This window comes from Mustela nivalis (assembly GCF_964662115.1).
Source record: "Mustela nivalis genome assembly, chromosome: 8".
Classification (NCBI taxonomy): domain Eukaryota; kingdom Metazoa; phylum Chordata; class Mammalia; order Carnivora; family Mustelidae; genus Mustela; species Mustela nivalis.
In genome coordinates this window covers 40,094,285-40,121,807 of record NC_139027.1, presented here as the reverse complement: position 1 = coordinate 40,121,807, position 27,523 = coordinate 40,094,285, and the positions used below count along the sequence as shown (strand labels likewise).

General features: G+C 48.0%; 1 protein-coding gene and 1 long non-coding RNA gene across 3 annotated transcripts; one reads left to right on the top strand and one right to left on the bottom strand.

Moving 5' to 3' along the window:
• Position 1: 1 nt before the first annotated feature.
• ELMOD3 (ELMO domain containing 3) lies at positions 2 to 27,523 on the top strand. 2 transcript variants are annotated; one of them, XM_082743481.1, is made up of 13 exons: positions 2 to 217; positions 2,793 to 3,078; positions 6,930 to 7,007; positions 7,468 to 7,537; positions 12,011 to 12,079; positions 13,061 to 13,152; positions 14,990 to 15,113; positions 15,392 to 15,514; positions 18,987 to 19,117; positions 23,658 to 23,810; positions 25,628 to 25,704; positions 25,954 to 26,081; positions 26,584 to 27,523. In XM_082743481.1, exons 2-13 carry the CDS (start codon positions 3,025 to 3,027, stop codon positions 26,784 to 26,786), a joined length of 1,302 nt encoding a protein of 433 aa, XP_082599607.1. In that variant the 5' UTR covers positions 2 to 217; positions 2,793 to 3,024; the 3' UTR covers positions 26,787 to 27,523. The 2 variants fall into 2 exon arrangements, with proteins under 2 accessions (XP_082599607.1, XP_082599608.1); XM_082743482.1 differs by lacking the exon at positions 23,658 to 23,810 and having other exon boundaries at positions 81 to 217.
• LOC309870932 lies at positions 21,706 to 23,711 on the bottom strand. The gene is made up of 2 exons (XR_014314877.1): positions 23,038 to 23,711; positions 21,706 to 22,793 (listed from the first exon to the last, which is right to left on the bottom strand). It is a non-coding gene; the product is annotated as an uncharacterized lncRNA (long non-coding RNA).

Sequence of the window (27,523 nt, the reverse complement as noted above, 5' to 3'; positions counted from 1 at the left end):
CACGCGCGGGAAGGCGGGGCCGGCGTCTAGACTCTGACGCGGCGGCACCGGACTTCTGGGCCGCGGTCCGCAAACCCAGAGCGGGCGTGGGGAGGAGATGGTCTCCCCGGGCCGAGACGAGGCTGGGAGCTGCAAGCCTGAGAGAGAATCCCTCCCGGGACCCAGGAGATCTGGGTTCTGCCCTGCGCGGTGCCGTGGGCTCGCCCATTGACCCGAGGCAAGTTGCTTACCTGTTTTCCGCACCAGCTGGTGAGGAGGTTTCCGTCCGGAATCCACACAGCCCCAGTCTGGCGGGGTACCTTGGTAGAGTGAGATTCCCGCCGGGATCCGCGCGTCACACCCGGCGAGCACCCGGCCCTGTGTCCCCCAGGTGGCCAGTCGTTTTGCCGGGGGCCGCGGCGTCCGCCTGGGATGGCGTTGGCTGCGGCGGGGGCCGGGCGGTGCCCCCAAGCCTCTACCTGGGCCCCATGGTACCTGCCTTCCGTGGAGGGGAGTGAGGGGCCGGGGAGCCGCCCAGGTACAAGCCTGATGAAAGGATCAGAGAAGGGCTGTCAGACCTATTGGGCATTTGTATTTGAAGTTGTAGATCCAGTGTCGCGATTAATTACCTGTTCAGAGAGTTGAAGCTCCAACAAGAAGTTACCTCTTAATGTGTAGCTCCTTGCCTAAAGTGGGTGTACCATACTTAGTTTGGAAAGGACCTGGGGCGCCTGGGCGGCTCAGTCGTTAAGCGTCTGCCTTCAGCTCAGGTCATGATCCCAGGGTTCAGGGATGGAGCCCCGCATCAGGCTTCCTGCCCTGCGGGAAGCCTGCTTCTCCTCCCACTCCCCCTGCTTGTGTTCCCTCTCTTGCTGTGTCTCCCTCTGTCAAATAAATAAATAAAATCTTAAAAAAAAAAATACAGAAAAGGACCCATACTTATGGAAGACCATTTCTTTGGGCCCCAGCTATAAAGAATTTGCCTACTGTTGGTGGGAGTGACCTCATAACTTGCATTACTGGCTTATTTGGTGGAGTTTTGCCCTTTTCTTCTCTGGTACAGATAGTAACTGTCCCTGTTGAAGTCCTCAGAGCTCCAGCCAGAACTGAGGCACTAGCAGGTGTGTATAGCTGCTCATGCTTCTGTGCTGCCTGATTCACGTCATACGCAGAAACAGAAGAGGCTTTCTGAAATCACTAGTACCATCCCTGCCTGTCACCTTCCCAAGGTTGGCTGTGTGAGTTTTTTGTTACATGGTGTGATGGAGGTCAAGGAGGAGGGAAGGGAAAGGGATGAGGGCCCAGAGGACACAATGAGAGAGAGCTAGTTCCTGAGGAACCATGACCAGGGAGCACTGTCCTTCCCACTAAATTACAGTGACCCAAATGTCCAGCACAATAGCCAGGAAGTATTCCCATTCTAGGTGCTAGGAATCAGTGCATTCTAGCGCCTGACAGATTCCAGTTTGTTACTGGCAGCCAATGCTTAGGGAATCCAAGTCATGTTCCCAAGGTCAGGAGCTGACCTCAAAAAGAGGCCACCCTCCTTCCTAAGTTCTCCAAGTCTGAAATGTGATCGTCAGTTGTTTATGGGCTATCTGCCGACTTACGATCCAGATTGTTGTCGTAACAGGCATCCAGGTTGTACAATTCCTGCATGTCTAGCCCTCTTCCCAAGATGAGCTTGTGGGATGACTGTCAGAGTTGGCCAAACTGGCTAAACGGCTGCAACATGGGCAATACTAGTGTTCACCGAGGAAGGCTAGGCAATGTGTTGCATTTTGATTTTCTATCACCATAGATATCGGGTCTAGTATTCTAAGCTCCCAGACCCAACCTGTGTCTGAGACCTAAGCAAAGCCTGAGCACTTCAGCTAAGACCACTTACAGGATGCCACACATTAGCATCATCCCTTTGATAAGCTGTTCCCAGATCGAATGACTTCATTGTCAGAACCAGACCTCACCACTTAACAGCGGTGCTGCTGCCTTCTGGACACTGAGAATCCAGCCCTCAGACTCTATAGCATCCCCTTCTTTCCATCCAGTGGCATGGAAAGTAAGAGGCATTTTTTAAAAGATTCTATTTATTTATGCAACACACAGAGTGCGCACAAGCTGGGGGAGAAACAGAAAGAGGGAGAATCAGGCTTCCTGCTGAGCAGCGACCCTGATGCGGCTTGATCCCAGGACCCTGGAATCATGACCTCAGCCAAAGACAGATGCTTAGCTGACTGAACCACCCACACATCCCAAGAGTTAGGCATTTGACTAAAGCAGCTAATTTATTCAGAAAAAATCCACAGCTGCTTAAAGATTTTTATTTATTTTTAAGATTCATTTATTTATTTTGACAGAGCATGCGAGCAGGGGCAGAGGCAGAGGGAGGGAGAGAAGCAGACTCCCCACTAAACACAGAGCCCTACTGTACTGGGAACATGATCTCACGAACCTGAGATCATGTCCTGAGCCGAAATTAAGAGCGGGATGCTCAACCTCCTGGGCTACCAGCTGCTCCTGCTTTAAGATTTTTAAAGTTAAGTGTTCAGGGTGCCTGGGTGGCTCAGTAGGTTAAAGCCTCTGCCTTCGGCTCGGGTTATGATCCCAGGGTCCTGGGATCCAGCCCCACATCAGGCTCTGTGCTCAGCAGGGATCCTGCTTCCTCCTCTCTCTCTCTGCCTGCCTCTCTGCCTGCTTGTGATCTCTGTCTGCCAAATAAATAAATAAATTTAAAAAAAAAAGTCAGGTTTTCTTAACAGCAGCTTAACTGGATGATGAAACTAGTTTTATTTTGTAATTTTTTTTTTCTTCAGAGCTGAGACTTCAGAGACTCCAGAGACTTCTTTCAGTACTCACAGAAACCTCCTAGCCTTGGTGATGGCACATGGGGACTGTTTACTTGCTCTTAGTCTGAATGACTGTCAAGAAGGAAGACAAAGGTAGAGCGGTCGGATCTCTGGCTCCCCCCGTACTTCTAATCTCAGACCTTATTAAACTCTTTTTTGAGCCAAGGACAAAGCTCACTTGAACAAATGACTTTGAGTCATGAATGAAAACTCTTGCTCTTTCCACAATGAGAAAGAATTAAGAGATGGACAGGTAAGCAAGCACTTCTATTTGAGAAAAAAGGTATTCATTTGGGATATATTGTTATTAGTAATAACACCCAATATATCAAGAGAATGTAGAACTTTAGAAATGCTTTGGGAAAACCCTCATTATAATGCTCTTTGTTCTATTAAGAGGAGCTTCTGTTCATTCACCTCTAAGTCAATTGACTTTGCTAGTGGCATCTTTTCTTTTTAAAAGAGCTTATTTATTTATTTGTGAGAGAGAAAGAGTGTGTGTGCACAGGAGCAGGGAGGGGCAGATGGAGAGGGAGAAGCAGACTCGCTATTGAGCAGGGACCCTGACCCTGGGCTTGATCCCAGGATCATGAAATCATGACCCAAGCCAGAGGCAGCTGCTTAACAGATTAAGCCACACAGCCTCCCCCAACCCCTTATTTTTTTTTTTTATTTTTTAATTTTTTTTCCCTTTTTTTTTTTTTTTAAAGTTTATTCATTTAAGTAATCTCTACACCCAGTGTGGGGCTCAAACTTACAACCCCGAGATCAAGAGTCATATGCTTTCTTTGCTTGTAGCTTATTTTCTAAGTGAGTCATGGCATTTTGTTTCAGATTTGTTTGGGTGAGAGGAGAATGTCAACAGGAATCCCCCCAAGCTATTTGTAATTTATCAATTTGGACTGTTTACCTTATTGACCCTTGTCAAACACATGCTTTGGCTTGATTATCCTCAGACTCTGGGTCCTGTGTGATAAGTCTTTGTGTGAGCCTGGCAGCTAACCCTCCCTTCCTTACCTTTCCCCCTATCTGGTCCAGAAGTGGTCTTAATGGAGCTTGTAGGACAAAGCCTTTTTGGGAGTCTAGGGAGGTTTTCTTCCCTGTACAAAGTGAACTGTTCTCCCAGAGAGAAGACTTTGGCCACTGGAGGGGACTGAATTGGAGACGGAAAGGAAGGATGGAATGAACCCTGAGCACACGGGCCTCTGCAAGGAGTTGTTCAGGATAGTGAATCATCAGAATTTTTGAGAACACATTTGTGCCTAGTACTGTGCTAATGGGTGTCAGGAATAGAAAAAAGAAGTGTAAAAGAACGTTCTTTCACTCAAAGCCACAGGGCCTGATTTAAAGATAGGCTATGTTGGAGGAAGTGAGAACTCTAGGGCTGTTTTGATTGACTGTGCAGTTTCAGCACACTCAAAAAAGTGGAGTCACGGGACTTATTATGTACAGATTCCAGAAATGTGGCAGGGGTGAGTGTGTGGAGGGGGCAGTGAGCCAAGGGAGGGACAGTCCTCAGTTCCAGATCATGAGCAAGAAGATAGGGAGTAGGGGAGCAAGCACCCCTGTTACTTACAGGGGGAAGGTCACTGGCTTTTCTCAGGCTCAACACTAAGTGGTTATTTTAAAAAGTGCCCAACGAAAAGCAAGGCAGGAACTCGTAGCAGGAATCCTAAACTCGAGCGCTTATCTAAATGTCTGGGTTCTGGCTGTGAGCAGGGTTGTCATACTCCAAACACGTAGGAAGCAAATCTGAATAGCCGTTTTCTCATCACTTAGGCCTGTTGCAGAGGGACGTGTGCTCCCGGTAGAAGGGCTGGCTGTAGGACTGAAAGAAGGGGAGAGACCCTTGTAGCCCCAGGGTCGGGGACAGGGGAGGCAGGCCACCTTGAGGAGGTAGAACCGATCTTGAAGGGACGGGAGGACACAGAAAAGGTGGCAGTAGGGGTGTCTTCTGGAGGAAAACCACATGACCCAAGGGATGGAGGTGAGAGGAGCTGCAGCAAGTGTGTTCGCTGGACTGAGGTGGGAAATACTCGTGAGGAGGCATCAGGAGGCCAGCGACAGAGGAGTCTGCTCAGCTGTGCTATGTTCGGGCATCCATTCTTGTGTCTGGGTCACAAAGAAATCACAGCTCTGTTTAAGGAGTAGTAGTTGGCAAAAATGTGTAAGAGGGATTAGAGTAACAGGGGCCTTGGGATTCTGGGGCCTTGACATAGCACTGATTTTTTTTGTTATTTTCTTTTAATATTTTCCCTTGTATTTTTTAAGATTTATTTATTTATTTGTCAGAGAGAGAGAGAAAGTGAGAGCACAAGCAGTGGGAGCAGCAGAGGGAGAAGCAGGCTCCCCGCTGAGCCGGGAACTCGATGGAGGACACTGTACCAGGACCCTGGAATCATGAACTGAGCCCAAGGCAGATACTTAACCCACTGAGTCACCCAGGCGCCCCTCCTCTTATTTATTTTAGAGAAAATAATACATTCACAATGTTCAGAATCTAAAAAGTAGGGAGCATGTACTATAGTGAAAAACTGCTTTCTCCTCTTGTCTCCCAGCTACCCAGTTTTCTTCTGGAGGCAAAATCGTGCTTCCTTGGGTTTAAGTCTGGAAATAGTCTTGGCAGAGACAAGCATATATAGTTGTGTTTATATTTTCTAAAAATATAAATGATGACGCAGTGTATATACTTTGTCCTTTGCTTGTTCCACTTAATATATCATGTGTATTCTTCCATGTTGTCCATGAAACACTTTCTTATTCTTCTTTATGGCTAGATCAGAGCTCATTGAGTTAATATGCTTTTATTTGTGGAATTAGTCCATTAGTGGGCATTCGGGTTTTTCTAGCTTTTTGCTATGACAAACAGTGCTACCATGAATAACGTTGTAAGCATGTCCTTTTGCACACAGATGAGTGTATCTGTTGGATAAATTTCTAGAATGCAGTTAAGGGCCCAAAATGCACAAAGCATGTACGATTTGTCAAGTATTGTCAAGCAGTGGAGGTGGGAACAATTTACTCTTCAGTGTGTTAAAACACTTGACTTTCTAGCCAACACAGTGTGTTTTCACACTTTTTGAAATTTGCTCATGTGATAAGTGACAAATATTATCTCAGAACAGTTTTTTTTTTTTTTAATATTTTTATTTATTTGTTTGACAGAGATCACAAGTAGGCTGAGAGGCAGGTAGAGAGAGAGAGAGAGGCAGAAGCAGGCTCTCCACTGAGCAGAGAGCCCGATGCGGGGCTCGATCCCAGGACCCTGGGATCATGACTTGAGCTGAAGGCAGAGGCTTTAACCCACTGAGCCACTCAGGCGCCCCTCAGAACAGTTTTATATGACATGTCTCTTAATATGAGTAAGTTGAGCATTTTGTGTTTGTTTCAGAGCAGTGCGAGTTTCCTCTTCTGTAAGCTATCCATATCCATGCCCATTTTTCTACTGGGTTTGGTTTCTTTTCCTAACTGATTTATAGGATTTTTTTCAACATATTGGGAAAATTCATTCTGTATTTGATAATCTGAGTTGGTTAAGTGGTTTTGTTTTGTTTGTTTGTTTGAAGTTGGCCAAGTGGGTTTTTTTTTTTTTAAGATTTTATTTGTTTATTTGACAGAGATCACAAGTAGGCAGAGAGGCAGGCAGAGAGAGGGGGAAGCAGGCTCCCCGCTGAACAGAGAGCCCGATGCCAGGCTTGATCCCAGGACCCTGAGATCATGACCTGAACCGAAGGCAGAGGCTTTAACCCACTGAGCCACCCAGGCACCCGGTCAAGTGTTTTTTTTTTAAGCTCTACTGGGCAAAGGTTTAGCTGAACAAAAAGGCCAAAAGTAAGGAAACTGCTTCACTAAACTCAGAATCCTGAGACCTTTCACCTGAGACCTTTCACAGAGCCAAGAAATCTGCCATAACATTAAGCCTTTTGTAGTTTTTCTTAAGACGAGGTTAAGCAGAAGTTTTCCCTTCCAGGATTCCTTACAGTTGAGTTCTCAGGAGTTGATTCGTCTTTGTGTGGGTGGTATTGGGAAAAGGTGTGACATTTAAGCTGTCAGCTTCAGAGGACTGATACGTTCCCAAGAAGCTGACCCTTCTTTGTCTTACAGGTTGAAAGTGTGTGTGCTGCGTATCCTTTACCATATGACAAGGACACCGGTGTTCTTCGGGCTCTCAGAGGAATTCCTGTATGTGTCACCCACACCCCAGGACTTCCTGCCCATACCACCTTTTTTTGCATGCCGCTCTGTGGGGCCAGAAACCAGGGACTCAGGACGGCAGAGACCCCAATCACACTTGGAGGTGGAGTTGTGGGCCACAAACATGCAAAACAACCTCTAGCTAGTAAGATAATTGCTCTAGGGAAGCAGAATGTAAAGTGCAGTGGGAATACCAAAGGCACCTCACAGTCTCAATTGAGTTGTGTGAATTTTTGTTTATTCTTTAAGGAGAACATATGCTTGTCTCCAGGTCACCCAACTTGTACATCAGAGTTAGAGTTTTCCATGTGTCTCTCTTTAAGATTGGCTTTAAAGCCATCCTTCTGACCTCCAGTTCCAAGAACATTCTGTACTGTGGGCCGGGTACGTTTGTGTGCTTGGGAGGGTACGGTCTCACTCTCATACCGAAGGTCATCTGCCCCTGCAGATCTCAGAGTTGAAGAATCATGGCATCCTCCGGGCCCTGACAGCAGAAGCCAACGGATGGCAGCCAGGTGGTAAGGTCCCCTTCAGGGCCCTTGGAGCCTGGGTGGGGCCCAAGTCAGAGCTCCCCATTGTCTGCTTTTCATCATTGGAATTTCTCTCACTACATGTCCTATAGAATTTGACAAATTTATCATTCTTCAAGGAAAATTAGAATCAACACTGGATTAGAAGTCAAAAGATTCGAGTCCTGATTTAGTGCTGCAAGCAGCTTATTATGTGCCTTGGGCAAATCAGATGTCTGCCTTGAAGACATCAGTGCCTTCTCTGTCCCCAGAGAGATATTGTAACAATGAAATGAGAGTGTATGTGAAGAGGCTTTGAAAAAGTATCCTATTTTATCTGCTTTACATGATTCTTTCATATACTCTATTTAAAACTCATTTCACTTGCTGATTTATGACACAGAAAGGTCCACTCACCAGGTGAGAAATAACCAGTTCTGGAGTCCCACATCTCTGGTTTAAGTCCTGCGTCTCTCACCCACCAACTATAGGACCCTGAGCAAGTTTCTTAACCTTCTAACCTTTACTGCACTTAGTTCATCTCTAAAACAAATTGGTCAGAACCTGAGTGATGGGAATTGCGTAAGGATTACATGAGCTAAGGTGAAGTACGTAGTGCACAGACTGTAAATCTGTAGTGATGCTCAGTGCTATGTATTATTATCTTGAAGTTCTATAAACTGAAAATGTAATCTCTTTGAATATGGGACTTACAGAAAAGTTATCTGGAGATCTATGAAGTTTCTTCTTAAGTCTTTTTTTTAAATTAATTAACTTATTTATTTATTTGACAGAAAGAGACACAGCGAGAGAGGGAACACAAGCAGGGGGAGTGGGAGGGGGAGAAGCAGGCTTCCTGCCTAGCAGAGAGCCCAATGTGGGGCCCGATCCCAGGACCCTGGGATCATGACCTGAGCACCCAGGTGCCTCATATGAAGTTTCTTCTAATAAAATTGTATCTTTGCTGTGTAGTGACAAACCTAACATTTATTAGAGATTTTGCCTTAAATGCCAAAATATTTTATATTTCAGTACAAGTAACATTTGTGTACCAGGTATTTTTTAAAGATTTTTTACTTATTTGAGAGAGAGAGCATGTGCACGAGCAAGCATGGTGAACAGGCACGGGGAGAAGGAGAGTCTCTAGCAGACTCTAAGATGAGCACGACCTGAGCTGAAGTCAGACTCGAGGCTCCTCTGTCCCACATATTTTTAGTTGTATTGAACAACAGTCTTTGAGGCACCTGGGTGGCTCAGTCGTTAAGCATCTGCCTTCGGCTTGGGTCATGATCCTAGAGTCCTGGGATCAGGCCCCCATGTCCGACTCCCTGCTCGGAGGGGAGCTTGCTTCTCCCTCTCTCCCTCTGCCACTCCCCCTGCTTGTGTTTTCTCACTGTCAATCGGATATATAAAATCTTTAAAAAAAAAAAAAATTGCAGTTTTCTTCCAGATTGCTCTCAGCTTATTTAAATTGATAGGCTTATGAGGCACCTGGCTGGCTCAATTGATGGAGCATACAACTCTTGATCTTGGGTTGGGAGTTCGAGCACCATGTTGGAGATTACTTCAAAAAAATAAATCTTTAAAATGGGTGCCTGGGTGGCTTGGTCAATTAATCACCTGCCTTTGGCTCAGGTCAGGATCTCAGGATCCTGGGATCAAGCCCTGTGCCAGGTTCCTGGCTTAACAGGGAGTCTGCTTCTCTCTCTGCCACCACTTGAGTTCTCCTTCTCTCTCTCTCTCTCTCTCTCTCTCAAATAAATAAATAAAATCTTTAAAAATAAATAAATAAATGGGGCTCCTGGGTGGCACAGTGGGTTGAGCGTTGGACTCTTGGTTTCCACTCAGGTTGTGATCTCAGGGTCATGAGATCTGGCCCATGTTGGGCTGTGTGCTCTGTACAGAGGTCTGCTTAATACTGTCTTTCCCTCTCCCCCCAAAATAAATAAATGTTTAAAAATAAAATAAATAGGTAGGTAGGTAGATAGATGGAGAGGCTTGCTAACTCAGTGATACTGTTTCCCGTATGGATAAGTAGAAGAGAGCCCAAATCAAGAAGGCAGTTGAAAAAGGAAGAAAAGTAGAGAACTGTGCTGATGTGAGCTGCATTCGCTATCCTGAAGATTCATGTTTTGCCTCCATTTTTTTCTGTTGGGGGAAATTAGTATTTATGTTAGGATCATCTTCAGATGAAGAAGAGTCTCCCTGGTTCCAAGAGGAAAGGGAAGAGGTGCTCTTGCTATGCCTTGGACGTTTGTCTCCAGTTTTTAGACACTAGATTGCAACTCCTAGTTGAGACCTTGCACTTTGTGTCAGCAGATTCCCAGGTGCTGGTGAGGTTTCTGCTCTGAGCTCACAACCTTCTGCCAAGTTGTTTGTAGGTGAAAGGTTGAAGGGCATCTGGCTGGCTCAGTCAGTTAAGTGGCCAGCTCTTGATTTTGGCCCAGGTCATGATCTCAGGGTCATGAGATGGAGCCCCTCTTTGGGCTTTGCACTCAGTGGGGCGTCTGCTTGAAATTCCTCTCTCTCTCTCTCTCTCCCCCCCTCTGCTTCTCCCCCTGCTTGGGCTCTCATTCTTTCTCTCTAATAAACAAGTAAATCTTTAATAAAGAAAAGAGGGGCACTTGAGTGGCTCATTCGGTTAGACATCTGACTTCAGCTCAGGTCGTAAGCTCAGGGTCCTGGGATCAAGTCCTGCAAGGGACTCTGTGCTCAGCAGGGAGCCTGCTTCTCTCTCTCTCTCTCTCTCCTCCTTTCCCTCTGCCCCTCGCCCACTCATGCTCACTCGCTCGCTCTCACTCTCTCTCAAATAAAATCTTAAAAAAAAAAAAAGTTTGACCAAGTTGCTTGAAACAAAGAGGTGCAGGGTGAAGAGTCTGAAGCCAGGTGCCAGCGAGGGTGAGGGGTAATGCAGCCCTCGTCAGCGCCCTCACCAGCAGTCCCTGCTGCTGCCCCTCTCTCTCTTTTTTTTTTTTGTTTGTTTGTTTGTTTGTTTTGTTTTTTGTTCAGCTGCTTTCTCCCTCCTTTTCATCATCCAGGGTCCAGTATGCTGGAAGGAAATTTTATTTTCTTCATATAGTTTGTATCCTGATGAAGTTACCTGCCTTGGAAGCCCCAAGGCTCAGGGTCCCCGTCCACCCCAGGTTGGGGCTTGCATGACTGAATTCAGAAGTCCAGACCCATGTCATCCGCTTCCACAGCCCCTGCACTGCTGGACCTGAACCCAAGCTGGTGTCAGTGACATGAGCTAACACGTCCTGAGTACTGACCTTTGCATCATATACCCACTCCCCCACCCCTGGAAGCTGAAGAGATGCACCATCCTCCAGCAGGTCCAGGAGTGATGGCCGGGGGTTAAGTACTTGTCCACAGAAGTGCAGCTGGGGAGCACAGACAGGAAGTGCTTGCCAGCAGTCTGGCTCTGGAATTGCTCTCAGCAGCAGCCCTTTAGGGCTTCCCAGCAACTTTCTCTGCCTCCATTTCTGTTAGTGTTTTAAGTTTCTGGGAGTATTTTATTTTATTTTCAAGTATACTTTGGAAACAGTTCATTGCCCTGTGATATCCTCCATCAAGATGGGCATGGCCAAGAGGAGCTGCCCTCTCACTCTTAGCACTGGGGCTGGAGGCTGAAGGGGTCACGATTTGGGGCTTTGGACTGAAGGGTCTCCGTTTTCTCCATGTTGTATTGACTTCCTGTCTAGCAAATGGGGAAGGCCACAACAGGACGCGCGCCAGCAGTCTGGGTTAGAGTGACAGTTGCGTTTTGGAGAAAGGGCTATGCGGGGACTACAGAGAACCTGTTTTGCTGCTTTTTCTCTCTTGCTTTCCCCCCCATTCCTGGTGCTTTTATTCATTCAGCAGACATTTGTTGAACCCTTGTCCTGTGTGGGGCACTGCCCTGGGTTCTGGAAAACGTGTCCTCGTGTAGCGCCCCGTGTGGTGGGAGAGACAGTCACCACGCTGAGGAGCCTGGGTGTCAGGGGCTCGAAGAAGCTCACGGGCTCCCTCTGCAGACTTAATGGAGTCAGGCCAGGTGGCTGGCTGAGGGAGATGTCAAAGTTCACCGAGGGTTGAGGAGGAATAACAAACAGCACAAGGGTTGGGACCGGAGATGCAGGTGCCTGGGGTGACTGCAGGGGGAGAGCCGTCTGAGCAAGGGCATTGAAGGTGCAAGGGGCTGAGGAAGTTGAGGAGTTCTGGATACCCTTAGCGCACAGCTGTGGGTGGAAGAAATATCCAAATGGTGGGATTATTTAGATGCTGTGCTGGAGACTTTGGGTTTTATCTAGAGAGTCATGATGGAGAACCCCTGGAGGTTTTCAAGCAGGGGATTGGCATAAGATCTGCCTTTTCGAACGCTCACTCTGGCCCCCGTGTGGAGAGGGTATCTGAGGGCACTGGGACCCAAGGACAAGGCTGAGGCTGCAGCAGCGATCCAGACTTCCCCAGGTCTCAGAGGGTCTCCTTTTCTTTTGACTACAGTTGTGAATGCGGAGGTGCTCAGAGCCCAAGAAGAATGGGAAGCTGTGGACAACATCCAGACAGAGTCAGGTAACCGCAGGAATGGCATTCCACTGCTAATGAAGGCCCCATCCACGTGTGGCTAGCGTTTCTGTGGCCCTGGGGTTAGGACACCGAATTCCTGAGAGTTCCCATTTTAGCTCCCTGACTTAGGATACAGTACCTTTCTAATCCAAAGATCATGACATTCCACCTCTGGAGGAAATGGGAGTGAATGCCACGGGAAAAGGGCTGCCATCTACTCAGACCTGAGAGAAGACAGGGAGTACCTTGGTCAGGGTCGCTTCTGCAGGGTGATGAGGTTGGACAGAAGGATGGAGGCAGGCAGCCAGGGTCCTGGCCCAAGGGTAAGCAGGTTGTTCACTATACAAGGAGGTCTCTGGAGATAGGGACTAAAGCCATCTGCTGGAAGGCTTTGAGGGCTGGGTAAATACTGTTTCACTTCGTGTTCTGACAGGTTTGGATGAAGCTGCAGGAGGGTAGAGCTCGGGCCCATATCGAGCTCGAGCTATACCTGGGCTCCTAGAAAGTCGTTATAGTGGACTATGTCAGTCATCCCCGACATTGCTAACGGATACGTTCATTCCCTGTGGACTGTACCAGAGGCTGGAGAGGGGGTCATTCATATACAGGGTGTGAAAAGGGGCAAAGTGGAAGCGAGGAAAGTTCCCGAAACAGACCTTGGCATGCTCCTCTGTGGGTACCTACTCTGGGCAGTGACTTGCCTCCTCACAGATGAATGGACTGGGACCCCCTGCAGGGCAGATCTGTCCCTACTCACTTCAGAGGTCAGTCTAGCAAGCTCCTGAACAGCCTGGTCTAAAAAGGGACCTGGCCCAGCAGAGAATGCCAGCCCCTTAAAAGAAGGTCGGTTTTAGCTGTAGATATCTGATGTCTGTCCCTGAAAGCCAGTGTTTGGCTTAGAGGTGATGATCAGAAGGCCCCCAGTGAATGTGCACAGACAGAATGACAACCGTTATAAATCTGAGAATGTCTTCCCTTTTGCCACAGGGAGTCAGGCCAGTGTAGACCAGCCTGGGCAGCTGATCTCCTTCAGTGAGGCTCTGCAGCATTTCCAGACTGTGGACCTCTCTTCCTTCAAGGTATGAAAGTAGGGAGTTTGGGGTCGCAGGCAAAGCATCTTCCCAGAAGCCAGGTTTCTATCCCACCAACCTAGGGCACTAGGCAAGCAAGATGGAAACTTCCAGCTGAGGACCCTACCTAACCTAAGAAATCTTGGAGCACAGAATCAGGGGTGGCCAAGGACCCAAGGTTCATGCAGGAACCCAGTGACCTTTTTGGGACTGTGTCCCCAGAGCTCTTGTGGCCCTGCTATACACAGGTCTATGTAGCTGCTCCCTGCTCTTCCCTCTTAGGGATGGGGAGGTCTAGAATCAAATGTTAGATAGTTACTTAGGGAAGCAAGGCATGCTGTCTAGAAAGCTGAGTAATTCATGACTATTGTAGGAAAATCTATCATTCCCTGAACCTATCAGGGAGCCAGAAGTTATCTGGGAATTTTAAAAAATATGTGGGGTTGGAAAAAGAAACATTGAGGAAAATAAAAGCTGGTGGACTTTCTGGGGCATCTTGAGTGACTAAGAGTATTTTTAGAAGATTGTGATTTCAGAGGCACCTGGGTGGACTCAGTGGGTTAAAGCCTCTGCCTTCGGCTCAGGTCATGATCCCGGGGTCCTGGGATGGAGCCCTGTGTCGGGCTCTCTGCTCGGCGGGGAGCCTGCTTCCCTTCCTCTCTCTCTGCCTGCCTCTCTGCCTGATTGTGAGCTCTGTCGGTCAGGTAAATAAAATCTTTAAAAAAAAAAATTGTGATTTCAGGGGTACCTGGGTGGCTCAGTTGGTTAAATGTCTGCATTCGACTCAGGTCGTGATTCCAGAGTCCTGGAATCAAGCCCCGCATGAGGCTCCTTGCTCAGCGGAGAGTCTGCTTCTCCCTCTCCTTCCCACTCATGCTCTCTCTCACTATCTCTGCTTCTCTCAAATAAATAAATAAAATGTTTCAAAAAAGAAGAAGATTCTGGTTTCAGATCTTCAACCTAAAACCTCAGAGCTTCAAGAGAGGCTGAAAAGTCAAGAATCAGATTGGTTCATGGGATGCAGAGGGTCAGAAGCTACCAAAATCAGAATATTCTAAGGCCTGCGGCAGTGGCCCTTGAGCAATAAGTCAGCATGACCTGATTTAGGAGGTGCCCCTGTGGAATGGACAGAATGCTCCAGCAATCCCTCAGGTATCCAGCTCCAAAAGTCCCCACTAGACTCCCCTCCTCACTGGCTCCCTTGTCCTGGAGGTTGAGAGGACTGCTAGGCTGTGTAATTTATGCCCTTTGCAGAAAGAGATGGACCTATAGAAGGGAAAGCAGCCCTGCTGGGAAGCCTGGCCTGGCTTGATTGGACCAAAGCGGGGTCCCCGTGCCAGCTATCTCTGGCCATCAATGGAAAAATAGCTCTAGACAAACCCAAAGGAACAAATGCAGACAATGGGCTAATAATGCCTATACTTGGGGACATTTCTTTTATTTCTCTTTTCTTTAAGATTTTCTTTATTTATTAGAGAGCAGGAGCAAGGTGAGGGGCAGAGGAAGAGGGAGAAGCAGGCTCCCTGCTGAGTAGGGAGCCAGACACAGGGCTCCATCCCGGGATCCCAAGATCATGACCTGAGCCAAAGGCAGACGCTTAACCAATGGAGTCACCAGGTGGCCCAGGGACATCTCTTTTCTACTAATAAAAATCCTGGGAGCCAGCAGAGCCTGTGTCTGGAGATGGAGCCTGTGCTTCATAGCCCCTACCCCATTTCCCTGGCCCAGAGACTAGCCAGTTAGTTGAGGAAGCTACTTTCTTCTACAAGTCCCTGTACCGATCCTGATGGTAAGTTAGAGCAGGTGAACCCAGCCCTTTGCTCATTACCTGCAACTTCCTCCCCAGAAAAGAATCCAGCCAACTATTCGAAGGACGGGGCTCGCTGCCATCCGGCACTGCCTCTTTGGGCCTCCAAAACTCCACCAGGGCCTCCGAGAAGAAAGGGACTTGGTCCTGACCATTGCTCAATGTGAGTGCACGGGTGCTGCCACGAGCAGGGGCTGCATATGTGGTCAAGCAGAGAGCACTGTTTGCACACCTGTTGCTGAGGTCTTGCATGCACCATGTTGGCAGGGAGAGCGGGAGCTATGGGGTGAAAACGTGGGAGAACACAGTCTCTTGGTACAGTCCAGCTCGATCTTATCTTGGTACAGTCCAGTTCGAATGGTACATTACCATTCTCTGAGAAATAGTCCTCTCCTGAGGGGCGGGCAGTCCGACAAAGACTGGGGGTGTATTTTCGGGCAGGTGGCCTGGATAATCAGGACCCAATGCATGGCCGAGTCCTCCAGACCATCTACAAGAAGCTGACTGGCTCCAAGTTTGACTGCGCCCTCCACGGAGACCACTGGGAAGATCTGGGCTTTCAGGGTAAGAGACAGGAATGGATCATCTTCTTTTCCTTGACTCCTGAATCCAGAACTAGAGTGAGAGCCCAGACAGTCCCCTTCCTGTCATGCCAGCGCCCTGAGGCAGGGTATCTGGGAGAAGAGGGTGCGAAATACAAAGGCCCAAGGGAAGCATGTTTACTGCGCTTTAGAAATAGTAAGAAGTGTGGCTGAAGTGGAAAGGTCCCTTGTGGCCTAACAGGCCATTGTCAGACATTTACTCTAAGAGAGATGGAAAGCATCAAAGTGTTGGATTTGCAATCTGTTTTTTTTTTCTTTTTCCTCTTTCCTTTTAACACAGATGAAAATTTTGCTTTATACTATTTTATTTTTTGAGTGAAACAAATTGATTTCAGCTGTTTTTTGGATTATGCTACTCTTTTTTGAAAATATATCAAGTTACATTTATATGGAATAGGAAAATGTCCTCATTTATTTTTTTTTAATAAGGCTCCAGCTTGCCTTTCTTTCTTTCTTTTTTTTTTTTAAAGATTTATTTATTTATTTGACAGAGATCACAAGTAGGCAGAAAGGCAGGCAGGGCTGGGGAGGGGAAGCAGGCTCCCCGCTGAGCAGAGAGCACGATGTGGGGCTCAATCCCAGGACCCCGGGATCATGACCTGAGCTGAAAGCAGAGGCTTTAACCCACTGAGCCACCCAGGTGCCCCAGAAAATGTCCTCACTTAAAAAGGAAATTTTATGTACCCATAATTAATTGGTCTGTTGGTATTGACACGTTAAAATCCCTCTATCTTCCCTGATCTGTAATACAATTATATTATTTCCCTCCATATGCAATGAGAATCATGTCAGTGTTACAGTTTTTATTTCAACCATCAAACAATTTAGAAAACTCAAGAGGAGGAGCTAAGTCTGCTGTATATCCCCAGATGCTTACTCTTTCCACTGCTCTGTTTTTGTTCTTAGATATTCCAAGATTTCTTCTTTTATCATTTCCTTTCATTTTGAAGAACTTCCTTTAACCATTTTCTAAAGGAGTTCTGCTGGCGATAAATTCTCTTAGTTTCCCTTCCTCTGAGAATGTCTTGATTGCCCCTTCACTCCTCAAGGATCGTTTCTCTGGACAAAGAATTCCAGGCTGACAATTCTTTTCTTGTAGCACTTGTACACTGTGCTTCTTGCTTCTGGCCTCCATGAGAAAGCTACTGTCATTTGAATTCTTTCTCCATGAGAGGTAAGGAGTTGTTTCTCTCTGCTTTCAAGATCTTTTAGAGTTTGCAGGAGTTTATGTTGTGTCTTAGTGTGGATTTCTTTGGGCTTTAACCCTATTGGGTTTGCTCAGCTTCTTGAACCTATAGGTTTATGTCTTTTGCCAAATATGGTCCATTTTCAGCCATTATTACTTCAAGTACCTTTTTTCCTTAATTTCAGTGTTGTTCACATACAATGTTATATTAGTTTCAGGCGAATAATGCAGTGATCCGACAATTCCATACAACACCTAGTACTCATCAAGATAAGTGTACTCTCAGCCCTTCACCTATTCACCCATCCCCTCACCTGCCTCCACTCTGGTAACCATCTGTTCCCTACAGTTAAGAATCTGTTCTTTTGGGGTGCATGGGTGGCTCAGTGGGTTAAGCCTCTGCCTTCAGCTCAGGTCAGGATCCCAGGGTCCTGGGATCGAGCCCCACATCAGGCTCTCTGCTCAGCAGGGAGCCTGCCTTCACCTCTCTCTCTGCCTGCCTCTCTGCCTACTTGTGATCTCTGTCTGTCAAATAAATAAATAAGTAAAATCTTAAAAAAAAAAAAAAAAGAATTTGTTCTTTTGTTTCCCTCTTTTTCTTTGTTCATTTGTTTTGTTTCTTAAATTCTACATAAATGAATACTTCAAGTACTTTGCTCAACCCCATACTTTCTCTTCTCTTGTGGGACTCTGATGACACAGTTGCTAGTTCTTCTGTGCTGTTCATTCCTTTGGATCTCTGTTCTGTAATTCACAGATCTCCAAGGCTCTGCTCATTTTGTTTTGTTTTGCTTTGCTTTGTTTCTCTCTGATGTTCATCAGACTGGATAATTTCAATTGTTCCATCTTCAATTTCACCGATTCTTTCCTCTGTTGTCTCTATTCTGCTGTTGAGCCTATCAAGTGAGTTTTTAATTTTAGTTATATTTTTCAGTTGTAAGGGTTTTTTGTTTGGTTCTTTATACCTAATAATTCTTTACTGAGACTTTCTACTTTTTAAATTTTTTTCAAACTGTGTAATTATTTATTAAAGGCATTTTTGTGATAACTGCTATAGTAGTTTTCTGTTTTTGCTGTAACAAATTACCACAAATTTAGTAGCTTGAAACTAGATAAACTTATTAAAATTAATTAATTTATTTAAGTACTCTCTACACCCAGCATGGGGCTCAAGCTCACAACTCTGAGATCACGAGTCCCATGCTCTTCCTGTGGAGCCAGCCAGCTCCTCACCACACAAACTTATTACCTTATAGCTCTGTAGCTCAGGTGTCCGAAACAGGTCTCACTGGGGTAAGATCACTGTGGCTGCAGGACTGCATTTCTTTTTGGAGACTCTTGGAAAGACTGTTTCCTGGCCTTTCTCACCTTCTAGAGGCTACCTCCACTCCTCCTTCTTCACAGCCAGGAACTTAGCATCTCCCTGAGCCTTGCATCTCTTTCCCTGATTCTGTGCTTCTGCCTTCTTCTCTCACTTTTAAGGACTCTTCTGATTACAGTGGGACCACCCAGAGAATCCAGGATAATCTCCCTATCTGCTGATCGGCAACCTTAATTCTGCCTATGATCTTAGTTTCCCCTTGCCATGCAACAAAATATACTCCTGGGTTCTAGGGATTCGGACAAGGATGTCTTTGGAGGGACCATTATTTTGCCTGTAACTGCTGCTTTAAAATCCTTGTCAGGTAATTCCAACAGCTGTGTTATCTCAGTGTTGCTATCTATTAAGTATCTTTCTCATTCAAATTAAGATTTTCCTAGTTCTTAATGTAACAAGTGATTTTTTTTTTTTTTTTTTTTTTGGTATCCTGGATATTTGGGGTATTATGTAATGACACTCTGGATCTGCTGTAAATCTTTTATTTTAGCAGGCTTCCTCTGATGCTGAGCCAGTGGGGGAAGGAGGATGTCACTCGTTATTGCGCGGCAGGGGTAGAAATTTAGGTACCCCATTTGGGCTCTGCTGGTTCCACTGGCTAAGAGGGGCACCAGTGCTTCATTACATGACTCATTACAGGAGTCCTGTGTGGACTCCACTGACGACACAAAGTTATGGAGCTCAGTCCCGGCTCCCCAGTTTGCCGACACTACCCTAGTGAAGCTAAGGGGCACCTCGTTACAGTCAGGCAGGAGTGGGAGTCCAGGTTCCCCACTTGGCCTAACAAAGGTAGCCAAGCCCTTGAAGCTCAAGGGAGGGGGGACTTCATTTGGCATTGGGTTGCCCTTCAGTTCTTCCTCTCGGTTACAGGAGCGAATCCAGCCACAGACCTGAGAGGAGCAGGCTTCCTTGCCCTCCTACACCTGCTCTACCTGGTGATGGACTCCAAGACCTTGCTGATGGCCCAGGAGATTTTCCGCCTATCTCGTCACCATATCCAGGTGGGGCTTTGCTGGGCAGCTAGAGAAGAGGGCTGTGGAGCCATTGTTGGTACAGAATGCTCTTGAACAACCAGGAGAACCTCACAGGGGGGCTGTCTCTAGTTGCTCAGGGCTCTCAGGACAACTGATGCAGGACCAGGTTTCCCCCATTAGCCTGACCTGTACTAGAATCTGAGCTCCACCACTCAGTGTGTGTCTCAGGCAAGTGCTTCAACTCCTCAAAGCCTTGTTTTTTTTTATCTGTAGAATGGAAATCAGGGACTCTTCAGCTGGACAATTAGAAAGATTAAATGAGATGTGTACCAGAGCACTAGGCACAGCTGTGATGTTAATGTGTCAACTCACTGTCATCCCTGAGGACATCCCTTGAGCAGCAGTAGGTTCTCTTAACCCTGAAGGAGGAGAGTTAGCTTGTTTGTGCCCCAGAGGAGGAGATCTACCTATGAGGGGCAAGGGACACATGGTCTTACTGACAGACCAGATGTGGCTTCTGTAGCTTTCGGTCTGTCCAAGCCTTCTTTGGGGTTGGGTTTAATGATTTTGCCAGGTAGTAAAGGGTAGTGGTCCCACCATTTTAGAAAACAAATCTGACCTGTTCCCTGCCTTCACCTACGCCACATTCATGGGACCTGGAATTCATCCAGTAAATAAGCTTCTCTTCAGTATTCCCTATGCTTGTTACTGTGCTTAGTGCTTGGGACACATCTATGTACAAAGATCCTTCTAGCAGAAACGACAGGGCAGTGAGCCCAACACATAAATAAATGATAGAGTATGTTCAAAGGTGGCAAGCACTAAGGAGAAAAAACAAGTAGGTTAGGAAAATATGAGGAGTGCCTTTTTTTAAGATTTAATTTATTTATTTGAGAGAGAGCACAAGCAGGGAGAGCAGCAGACAGAGGGAGAGGGAGAGGAGGTTCCCTCTCTCGATCCCAGGGTCCTGGGATCATGACCTGAGCCGAAGGCAGACGCTTAACCAACTAAGCTACCCAGGCACCTCCGTGGGGAGTATTTTACAGGGTGCTCAGGCTAACTCTCACAAGAGGGTGGGAATTAAACCTGACCTTGAAGGAGGTGAAGATGTTGGCCCAGTTGGTGTTTGGGGGAGAACATTCCATGCAGAGGGAGCACTAGAGCAAAGCTCCTGAGGAAGGATCATATCTGGCACGTGAAGGGGTAGCAGGGAACAAGCTGGAACAGAAGGAGCCCAGGAGAGCAATTGGAAGGGAGGTCCTATGGCGAACAGCGAACAGATGGCAGAGGGCCTGGTAGGCTGTGGTAAGGACTTCCAGTTTTACTCCAAATAAAGTGAGGGTTTTCGCAGCCTGGAGTACGTGATCCAATCTAACTTTTTAAATGTATCCTATCAGCTGCTAGGTTGAGAATAGTCTATAGTGAGGGCTTTTATAATCAAGTCAGAGATGATGGGTATTTTCAGAGGAGGTGGTGTGTAGTGGTCAGATTCTGGATGTATAATTTTTTTTTAAAGATTTTATTTATTTATTTGACAAGTAGAGATCACAAGTAGGCAGCGAGAGAGGGGAGGAAGCGGGCTTCTTGCTGAGCAGAGAGCCCGATGTGGGGCTCAATCCCAGGACCCCGAGATCATGACCTCAGCTGAAGGCAGAGGCTTAACCCACTGAGCCACCCAGGCACCCCCTGGATATAGAATCTTGAGCTCATGGGCTTAAGAAAGTAGAGCCAAGGTGTGCCTGGGTGTCTTGATTGCCCCTTTACTCCTCGAGGATCATTTCTCTGGACAGAGAATTTAATTATTTATTTGAGAGAGAGAGAGCCTGAGCATGAATGGCGGGGAGGGACAGAGGAGGGAGAGAGCAAGAAGCAGACTCCCCACTGAGCACAAAACCCTGTGTGGGGCTTGATCCCAGAACCCTGAGATCATGACCAGAGCTGAAGTCAGACACTTACCCAACTGAGCCACCCAGGCGCCCCCAGCCTCTCATTTTAGATAGAGGCCCAGAGAAGGGAAATGACTTGCCAAAGGTCCCACAGCTAATCAGTATTTCCTATAGGTCATCTCTGACCTCAGTGTCTCCCTTCTTGTGATTCATGAAGGCTCTCTTATAAGTGCTTCCTGCAGAAATACGGAAAACGGAAGCCAGGATAGAGAGTTTTTGCCAGCTCAGAATTCCTCAGTTGAATGAGGGGAGGGAGCAGGCCATTCAGATATCTGTGGGAGGAGCATCACAGACAGAGGGAGCAACAGGATGAGAGGGGAAATGCTGGGAACTTGATCAGCAGGGACAGCAGGGACAGGCAGGGACCCAGACTGACCAGTGTGACCAATGTGTTTCTCATCCCTTCACCTGCTAGCTTCTGGGATTTATGTTTACTCCTCCACAGTATGCCTGTCGGACAATAAGACGGAATTGCAGCTTAACCTAATAAAACAAGAGGGCTGGTGCAGACGTCGGGAAGCTAGACACTCATTCTATCTGTGGTATTATTATGGAGCTATGATTTGAGACAAATCACTTCACCTCTCTGGGCCTTACTCTGGCCTAAAAAATTCCAAGGTCCTTTCCAGATTTATTGTATAATTCCTTGAACTATAAGCAATTCCGAGGTTTTATAAGTCTTTTTTTTTTTTTTTTAAGATTTTATTTATTTATTTGACAGAGAGAGAGAGATCACAAGTAGGCAGAGAGTCAGGCAGAGAGAGAGAGAAGCAGGCTCCCTGCCGAGCAAAGAGCCGGATGCGGGGCTCAATCCCAGGACACTGAGATCATGACCTGAGCCGAAGGCAGGGGCTTAATCCACTGAGCCACCCAGGCGCCCCCATCAATTCCGAGGTTTTAAAGTAAACCTTGACCTCAAGCCCTTATGAATCTTGAAAACACCGTTTTCCAGGAGGCATGGTGAGATCAGAGGAGCAGTTGGGGACACAGCCCTGCCCATAACCAGTCCTGTTCTCTCCTAAGGGAAGAACTCAAGTTCAAGGTACCTGTGGTTCATCCTGCTGGAAGGGAGCTGACCAAAAATAGAAGTGCTGGGCGGGAAGGGGGCAGGCTTCCACGGAATCCCAGCAGGGTGGGTGTGCTTAGCCGCCCTGAGAAGCCGAGAGGTTACAACACAGAGACACAGGGCACAATGAGCTGCTTGCTCAGGGCAGGCGGGGAAGCGGCTTATAATCGCACTTAGTCACACACACACTCCCCTAGCCTTCTGTGCAGTTTCCACCCATCGTTTCATTCCACCAACATGACTGGCCGATGAAGAGGTAGGGCAGCAGTGATCCTTGCAAACTGTTTTCCAGCAAAGGAATGTGAGGGTCAGAGAGGTAAAGCTAGCAAAGGGTAAAGCTGGGCCTGGGACCTGCCTCCTGACAGCAGGCCTAGCAGCAGGCTCCTTAGGGCAGCTCTGGTCAGCCAGCAACCCACTTGAGAGTCCCAGGCCCCTCCCCAGAACTACTGGGTTGAATCTCCAGGGACGGGGCCATGTCAGCAGCCCCCACAAAAGATGACCTGGTCTTCCTTGCTTCAGGATTCCAAGGTGGTTAAGCCCCAGTGTGAGGGATGAGGAGAAGTGAAATCTTAAATGGAAACTCAAAACAGTCCAGGTCTGATGTCCCCTGCTGTCCCTCAGTCAGTTCCCTAAACTCAGCCTCCTGGTGGTATTTCGCTGCAGGCAACACTTTCCAAGGCCAACAGAACTGCTGGAGAAAAGGAGACAGTTAGATCTGAATCCCAGTTTTTCTCTGCTTTTTAATAAGTGGGCTTGATTAGAATGTTCCCAAGAGTGAGTGAACACGAGGTATAGATCCTCTGTTAATTATGTTGCTGCCATATTCTTGTTCCCTTATTAATTTTTAGACTGAGAAAAGGCAAAGGAGAGGTCAATCTTATACAAGGATGTGGTAGATAGGCGGTTCATGAAGGCGTAAATGTGTTGCCACTGACCTCAGCCGCTCATGTTGAGGCAAGGATGACGATCATGAACCGTTGTTAGCACCTCCTCGGACTGGCACCGTGCTTAGTGTTTTGCATATGTGATCTAGATTACTTCTGACAGTAACTCTGGGAGTAGGTCCTGGGATAGATGGTAGAAACTGAACTGTAGGTAATAAAACCTATCTCGGGGAGTGTGATGTTAGTGACTTGACTCCATCCAGCATGGCACGCGTGGCAGGGTCCCCGAGACCACCCTCAGGGTCGAGGATGTGCTGGGAGGACCCACGGGACTTGGTCTGTAGTTGTACACACAGCTCTCATCTAGTCCAGCAAAAGCAAAACCAGCAGAGGGAAGGAGTGCATGGGACTAAACTGTAGGAAGTCGGCTGGGCTTCCTTCCCAGAGTCCTCTCCTGATGGAGTCTCACAGGACACACTTAATTCCTCCAGCATTGAATTGTGTGGCACAGGAAATGTTGCCAGCCAGGGAGCTCACTATGGAGAGATTCAGTCCCCAAGGTTTTAGGGGGGGGGGCACTTGTGCAGATACCATCTGTGTGGCACATACCCAAATGCTGGAATCACAGAGAAAAAGCAGATATTCATAAATCGCATTGTTTGCACAAACAGCTTAGGTACATGAGTCATCCTGAGGGAATGGTGGGACCCCTTCCCAAATCCAGGTTCCCAGGTGCCAGCCAGGGGCCACCCCTGCAAGCAGGCCTTTCTAAGGACAGCAGTCTCGGGCCTGGTGTGTTAACTCTTCCAGCATGTCACTCAAAGGTACTTCCTTTTTGGTTTTAAGACATGGGAAAGCTAAGTCTCACAGAATTCAGGTGGCCTTTCTAAGGACACAAAGCTAGTGGGTGGCCAGGCCAAGATCTGGAACCCAGATATCACAGAAGACCCTGAGAAAATTCTTTGTGGAGGCAGAAGGCCCTCGACAGTTCAGTGCTGTCAGACAGAACTTTCTGCAATGAAGAGAATGTCATATATCAGCACTGTCTGATACAGAAACTACTGAGTGCGCATGGCTATGGGGCACTTGAAATAGGACTAATAGGACTGAAAACTTGAGTTTTTTTCAACTAAGGAATTGAATGTTTAAGTTTGTTTAACTTTTTTAAAGAGATTTTGTTTATTTATTTGAAAGAGAGAGCACAAACAGGGTGGTGTGGGGAGGGGCAGAGGGAGAGGGAGAAGCAGACTCCCCACTAAACGAGGAGCCTGAGCCTGAGCCTGAGGCAAAGGCAGATACTTCACCAACTGAGCCACCCAAGTACCCGAATGTTAATTTTTTAATTAATTTTAAAAATTAAATTAATTAAATTTAATTTAATCAGGGCATGATCCCAGGGTCCTGGGATCGAGCACCTCATTGGGCTCCCTGTTCATTGGGAATCCTGCTTCTCTCTCTTCCACTCCCCTGCTTGTATTCCCTCTCTCACTGTCTCTCTCTCTCTCTCTGTCAAATAAATAAATAAAATCTTTGAAAAAGATAATAAACTTAAATAGTTCTGTGTTGCTACTTACTATCATAGTGGACAGCACAGTTTTGCATCATAATGTAATGGCTTTTTCTTCTCAGGGGAAGCAGATGGGATAGACTTTGGCTCTTGTTCTAAACTAATGAGTGCACTGATCTGTGGGGCCCTCTCAGTGGGTGTCCTTGAGTATGTGCAACGGTGGAAACTAACATATAATATATGAAAATGTCCTGGGAAAAGCCTCTCTTCATTTTCTTAGTTTTTTGGTTATGAAAGAATGGGAGGGGTGGGGCACCTGAATGTTTTGGTGGGTTTAGCATCTGACCCTTGGTCTAGCTCAGGTCTTGATCTCCGGGTCATGAGTTCAAGCCCTGCACTGGGCTCCACACAGGGTATGGAGCCTACTTTAAAAAAATAAAAAAGAAAGGAGCATGCCCCTCCAAAAAATAAAGCATTAAAGTGGACCCCACAGGGAATTCTGAGGCCCCCCCTCCGGGGCAGCAGCCCTGCTGAACCCCATGCTGCCCCCTCTCTGACCTGCACAGCTAGTTCTCAGGCCTCTGTTACTGACAAATGGGGTGTGACAGCAAGTCAGGCTGACTTTCTACCTGCGCTGTCTACTTTTGAATGAAGTGCTTATGAGCAGTCAAATAAAAAGACGCCTAGAAAAAGGGGGAAGAGATTGTAGGAACCCGTACAGTTAGATAACCAAGCCCCACCCCTCCTGTGTTCACCCTGCCCCCAAGGGGTGGTGCAGTGCTTGGGCAGCACCATGGTGGGTCTGGTGAATGAAGGTCAAGGAGAGCCCATGGGTCAGGATGGCGAAGAGGCTGGAGAGCTAGCATGGGGGTTCTGCCTGCTGGGAGTGAATTATCCTCAGTTGGGATCCTGGTTGCAGCCCCTCAGGAAGATGACTTCAGGTTGCTGAGTCCCAACCTCCTTATCTGGGAAATGGGATGATTATTGCAAAAATCAAGTGTGGCATCAGCAATGTCAGCTGTCGCCTCGGGGCCGTGGCTGCCCCTGCTTACAGCCGGCCTTGCTGGGCTGTGGATGGCGGCTCCAGAAGGCAAGAGCCGGGGCTGCTGCTGACCTTTGCCCACTCCATTCCAGCAATTCCCCTTCTGTCTGATGTCCGTGAACATCACCCGCATCACAATCCAGGCCTTAAGGGAGGACAGCCTCTCCAGGTGAGTCCCCGCTGCTCAGTCCTGCCTGCTGTCTGGCTGATGACAGGGACCCAGCAGAACCTGCTTCCCTCCCATCCCCACGCCATTCTCCCTGCTCTCTCTGGGGAGCCCGTGCCCGTCTCCCAACCCTGCCCTGGGGTCGAAGGCTGTGTGGGGAATGGCTCACTGGGGGAATGGGGCTGGCCAAGGCACCCAGCTGTTAGCCGTTGTCTGTCGGCTGCTGAGTGCACCACCCCGCTTGTGCCATAGGGAGTGTAACCGGCAGCAGAAAGTGATCCCCGTGGTGAACAGCTTCTATGCCGCCACCTTCCTCCGCCTCGCACATGTCTGGAGGACGCAGCAGAAGACCATCGCTGACTCTGGCTTTGTCCTCAAAGGTGTGCTCTTTCTTTCTTGGAGAGGCCTGAACTCCCTAGCATCCCCCTCCCCAGATTCAGGGACCCCAGGGTGGTGGCTAACCTGGTTTGGACTGTGCTTCCCTTCCCCCCAGCCCCCCACTCACACCTTCTCGAGCTCCAGCTTCTCAAAGTCTCCATTAGCCCACCCTCTGGAGCCTGCTAGCTCTCCTTTCTCTGCCACCTGTCCTCCCTTTCTGGCCTCAGACTTAGGGTGGTCATGGTTTCTGAATCAAAAGCTGGGCCCAAGAGTTGGACTAACCATTCCAAGTTGAGACTGTCCTGGTCAAGCTAGGAGGTGTGGTTGCTGTGGCCTTTTCTGGTCCGTCATCCTCCCTCTCTGGTGACCCTCCATCTTAGAACACTCCTTCACCCTTCTCCCCGCGGGGTCTGGGATGAGAGAGCTGCCTAGAGCTGCTGGGCCCGGACTAATGTGCAGTCCAGAACCCCGTCAAGCCTTTTGTTCTCCAATCCTCTGTTCCAGACTTGGAGGTGTTGGCCAAGAAGAGCCCCAGGCGGCTGCTCAAGACTCTGGAAATCTACCTGGCTGGAGTGTCAAAGGGACAGGCCTCGTTGTTGGGAGCACCGAAGTGCTATGGGCCACAAGCCCCTCACTCCAAGGATCTCACCTTCACAGGCGTGTGTGACCTGCCACCACATTCATCCGAAGGCACGTGGCTGATTTGACCAGCCCACGGCCGACAGAGACACTTAAAGGCTGGGCCAGAGGGGCTTGGGAGGGTGCGTGGTGCATTGTGCCAGGCGTACCCTGGCTGGGCCTGGTTGGGGAGGCCAAGGACCCTCACCCAGTGAGACTTTCAGGTTAGTTAGATCCATCCCACTCCCCACAGACCCACCTCCAGAGCAAGAATTTGCCATAATTGGAACTGAGTTAGTTGAGAATTGGTTTCCAGGTGAACAAGCGGATGGATCATGAGGTGGGAAGGCCCTGAGTGGATGTTCCCTGTATCCTGCTGGGAGATATTCCCACACAGAGGGGCCAGAATTCTGAGTCGCTGGGCAGCAGGGCTCTCAGGCTGTGGGTATCCCCAGGACAGGGACCTGCAGCTAGAATTTGAAGGGAGAAGGTAGCCATCGTAGCAGCCAATGGGGCAGCATGAACCAGGGCAAGAGGCCTTCTCTCCATCCTCTCCCGAGCTGGTAGCCGGGCCCCTGGGGGTTTCTGGTCTGGACTTACCCCACCCTCCCCTCTCCCTATCCCTTAGTTTATGTCACAGAACCAGCTTTCTGGTGGGTGTCTCCATTGCTGCCCACCCTGCCTGTCTGCCAGCTGGGCACCCCCCTGCTGCACACCCCCTACCCCGTGGAGGTGTGCACTTCCCATCAGGGGTGGTTTCCTGGCCTGGTTGAAGGAGGAGATTCACACACCAGCAGTTTTTGAATAAAAGAATTGTTCTAGGTCA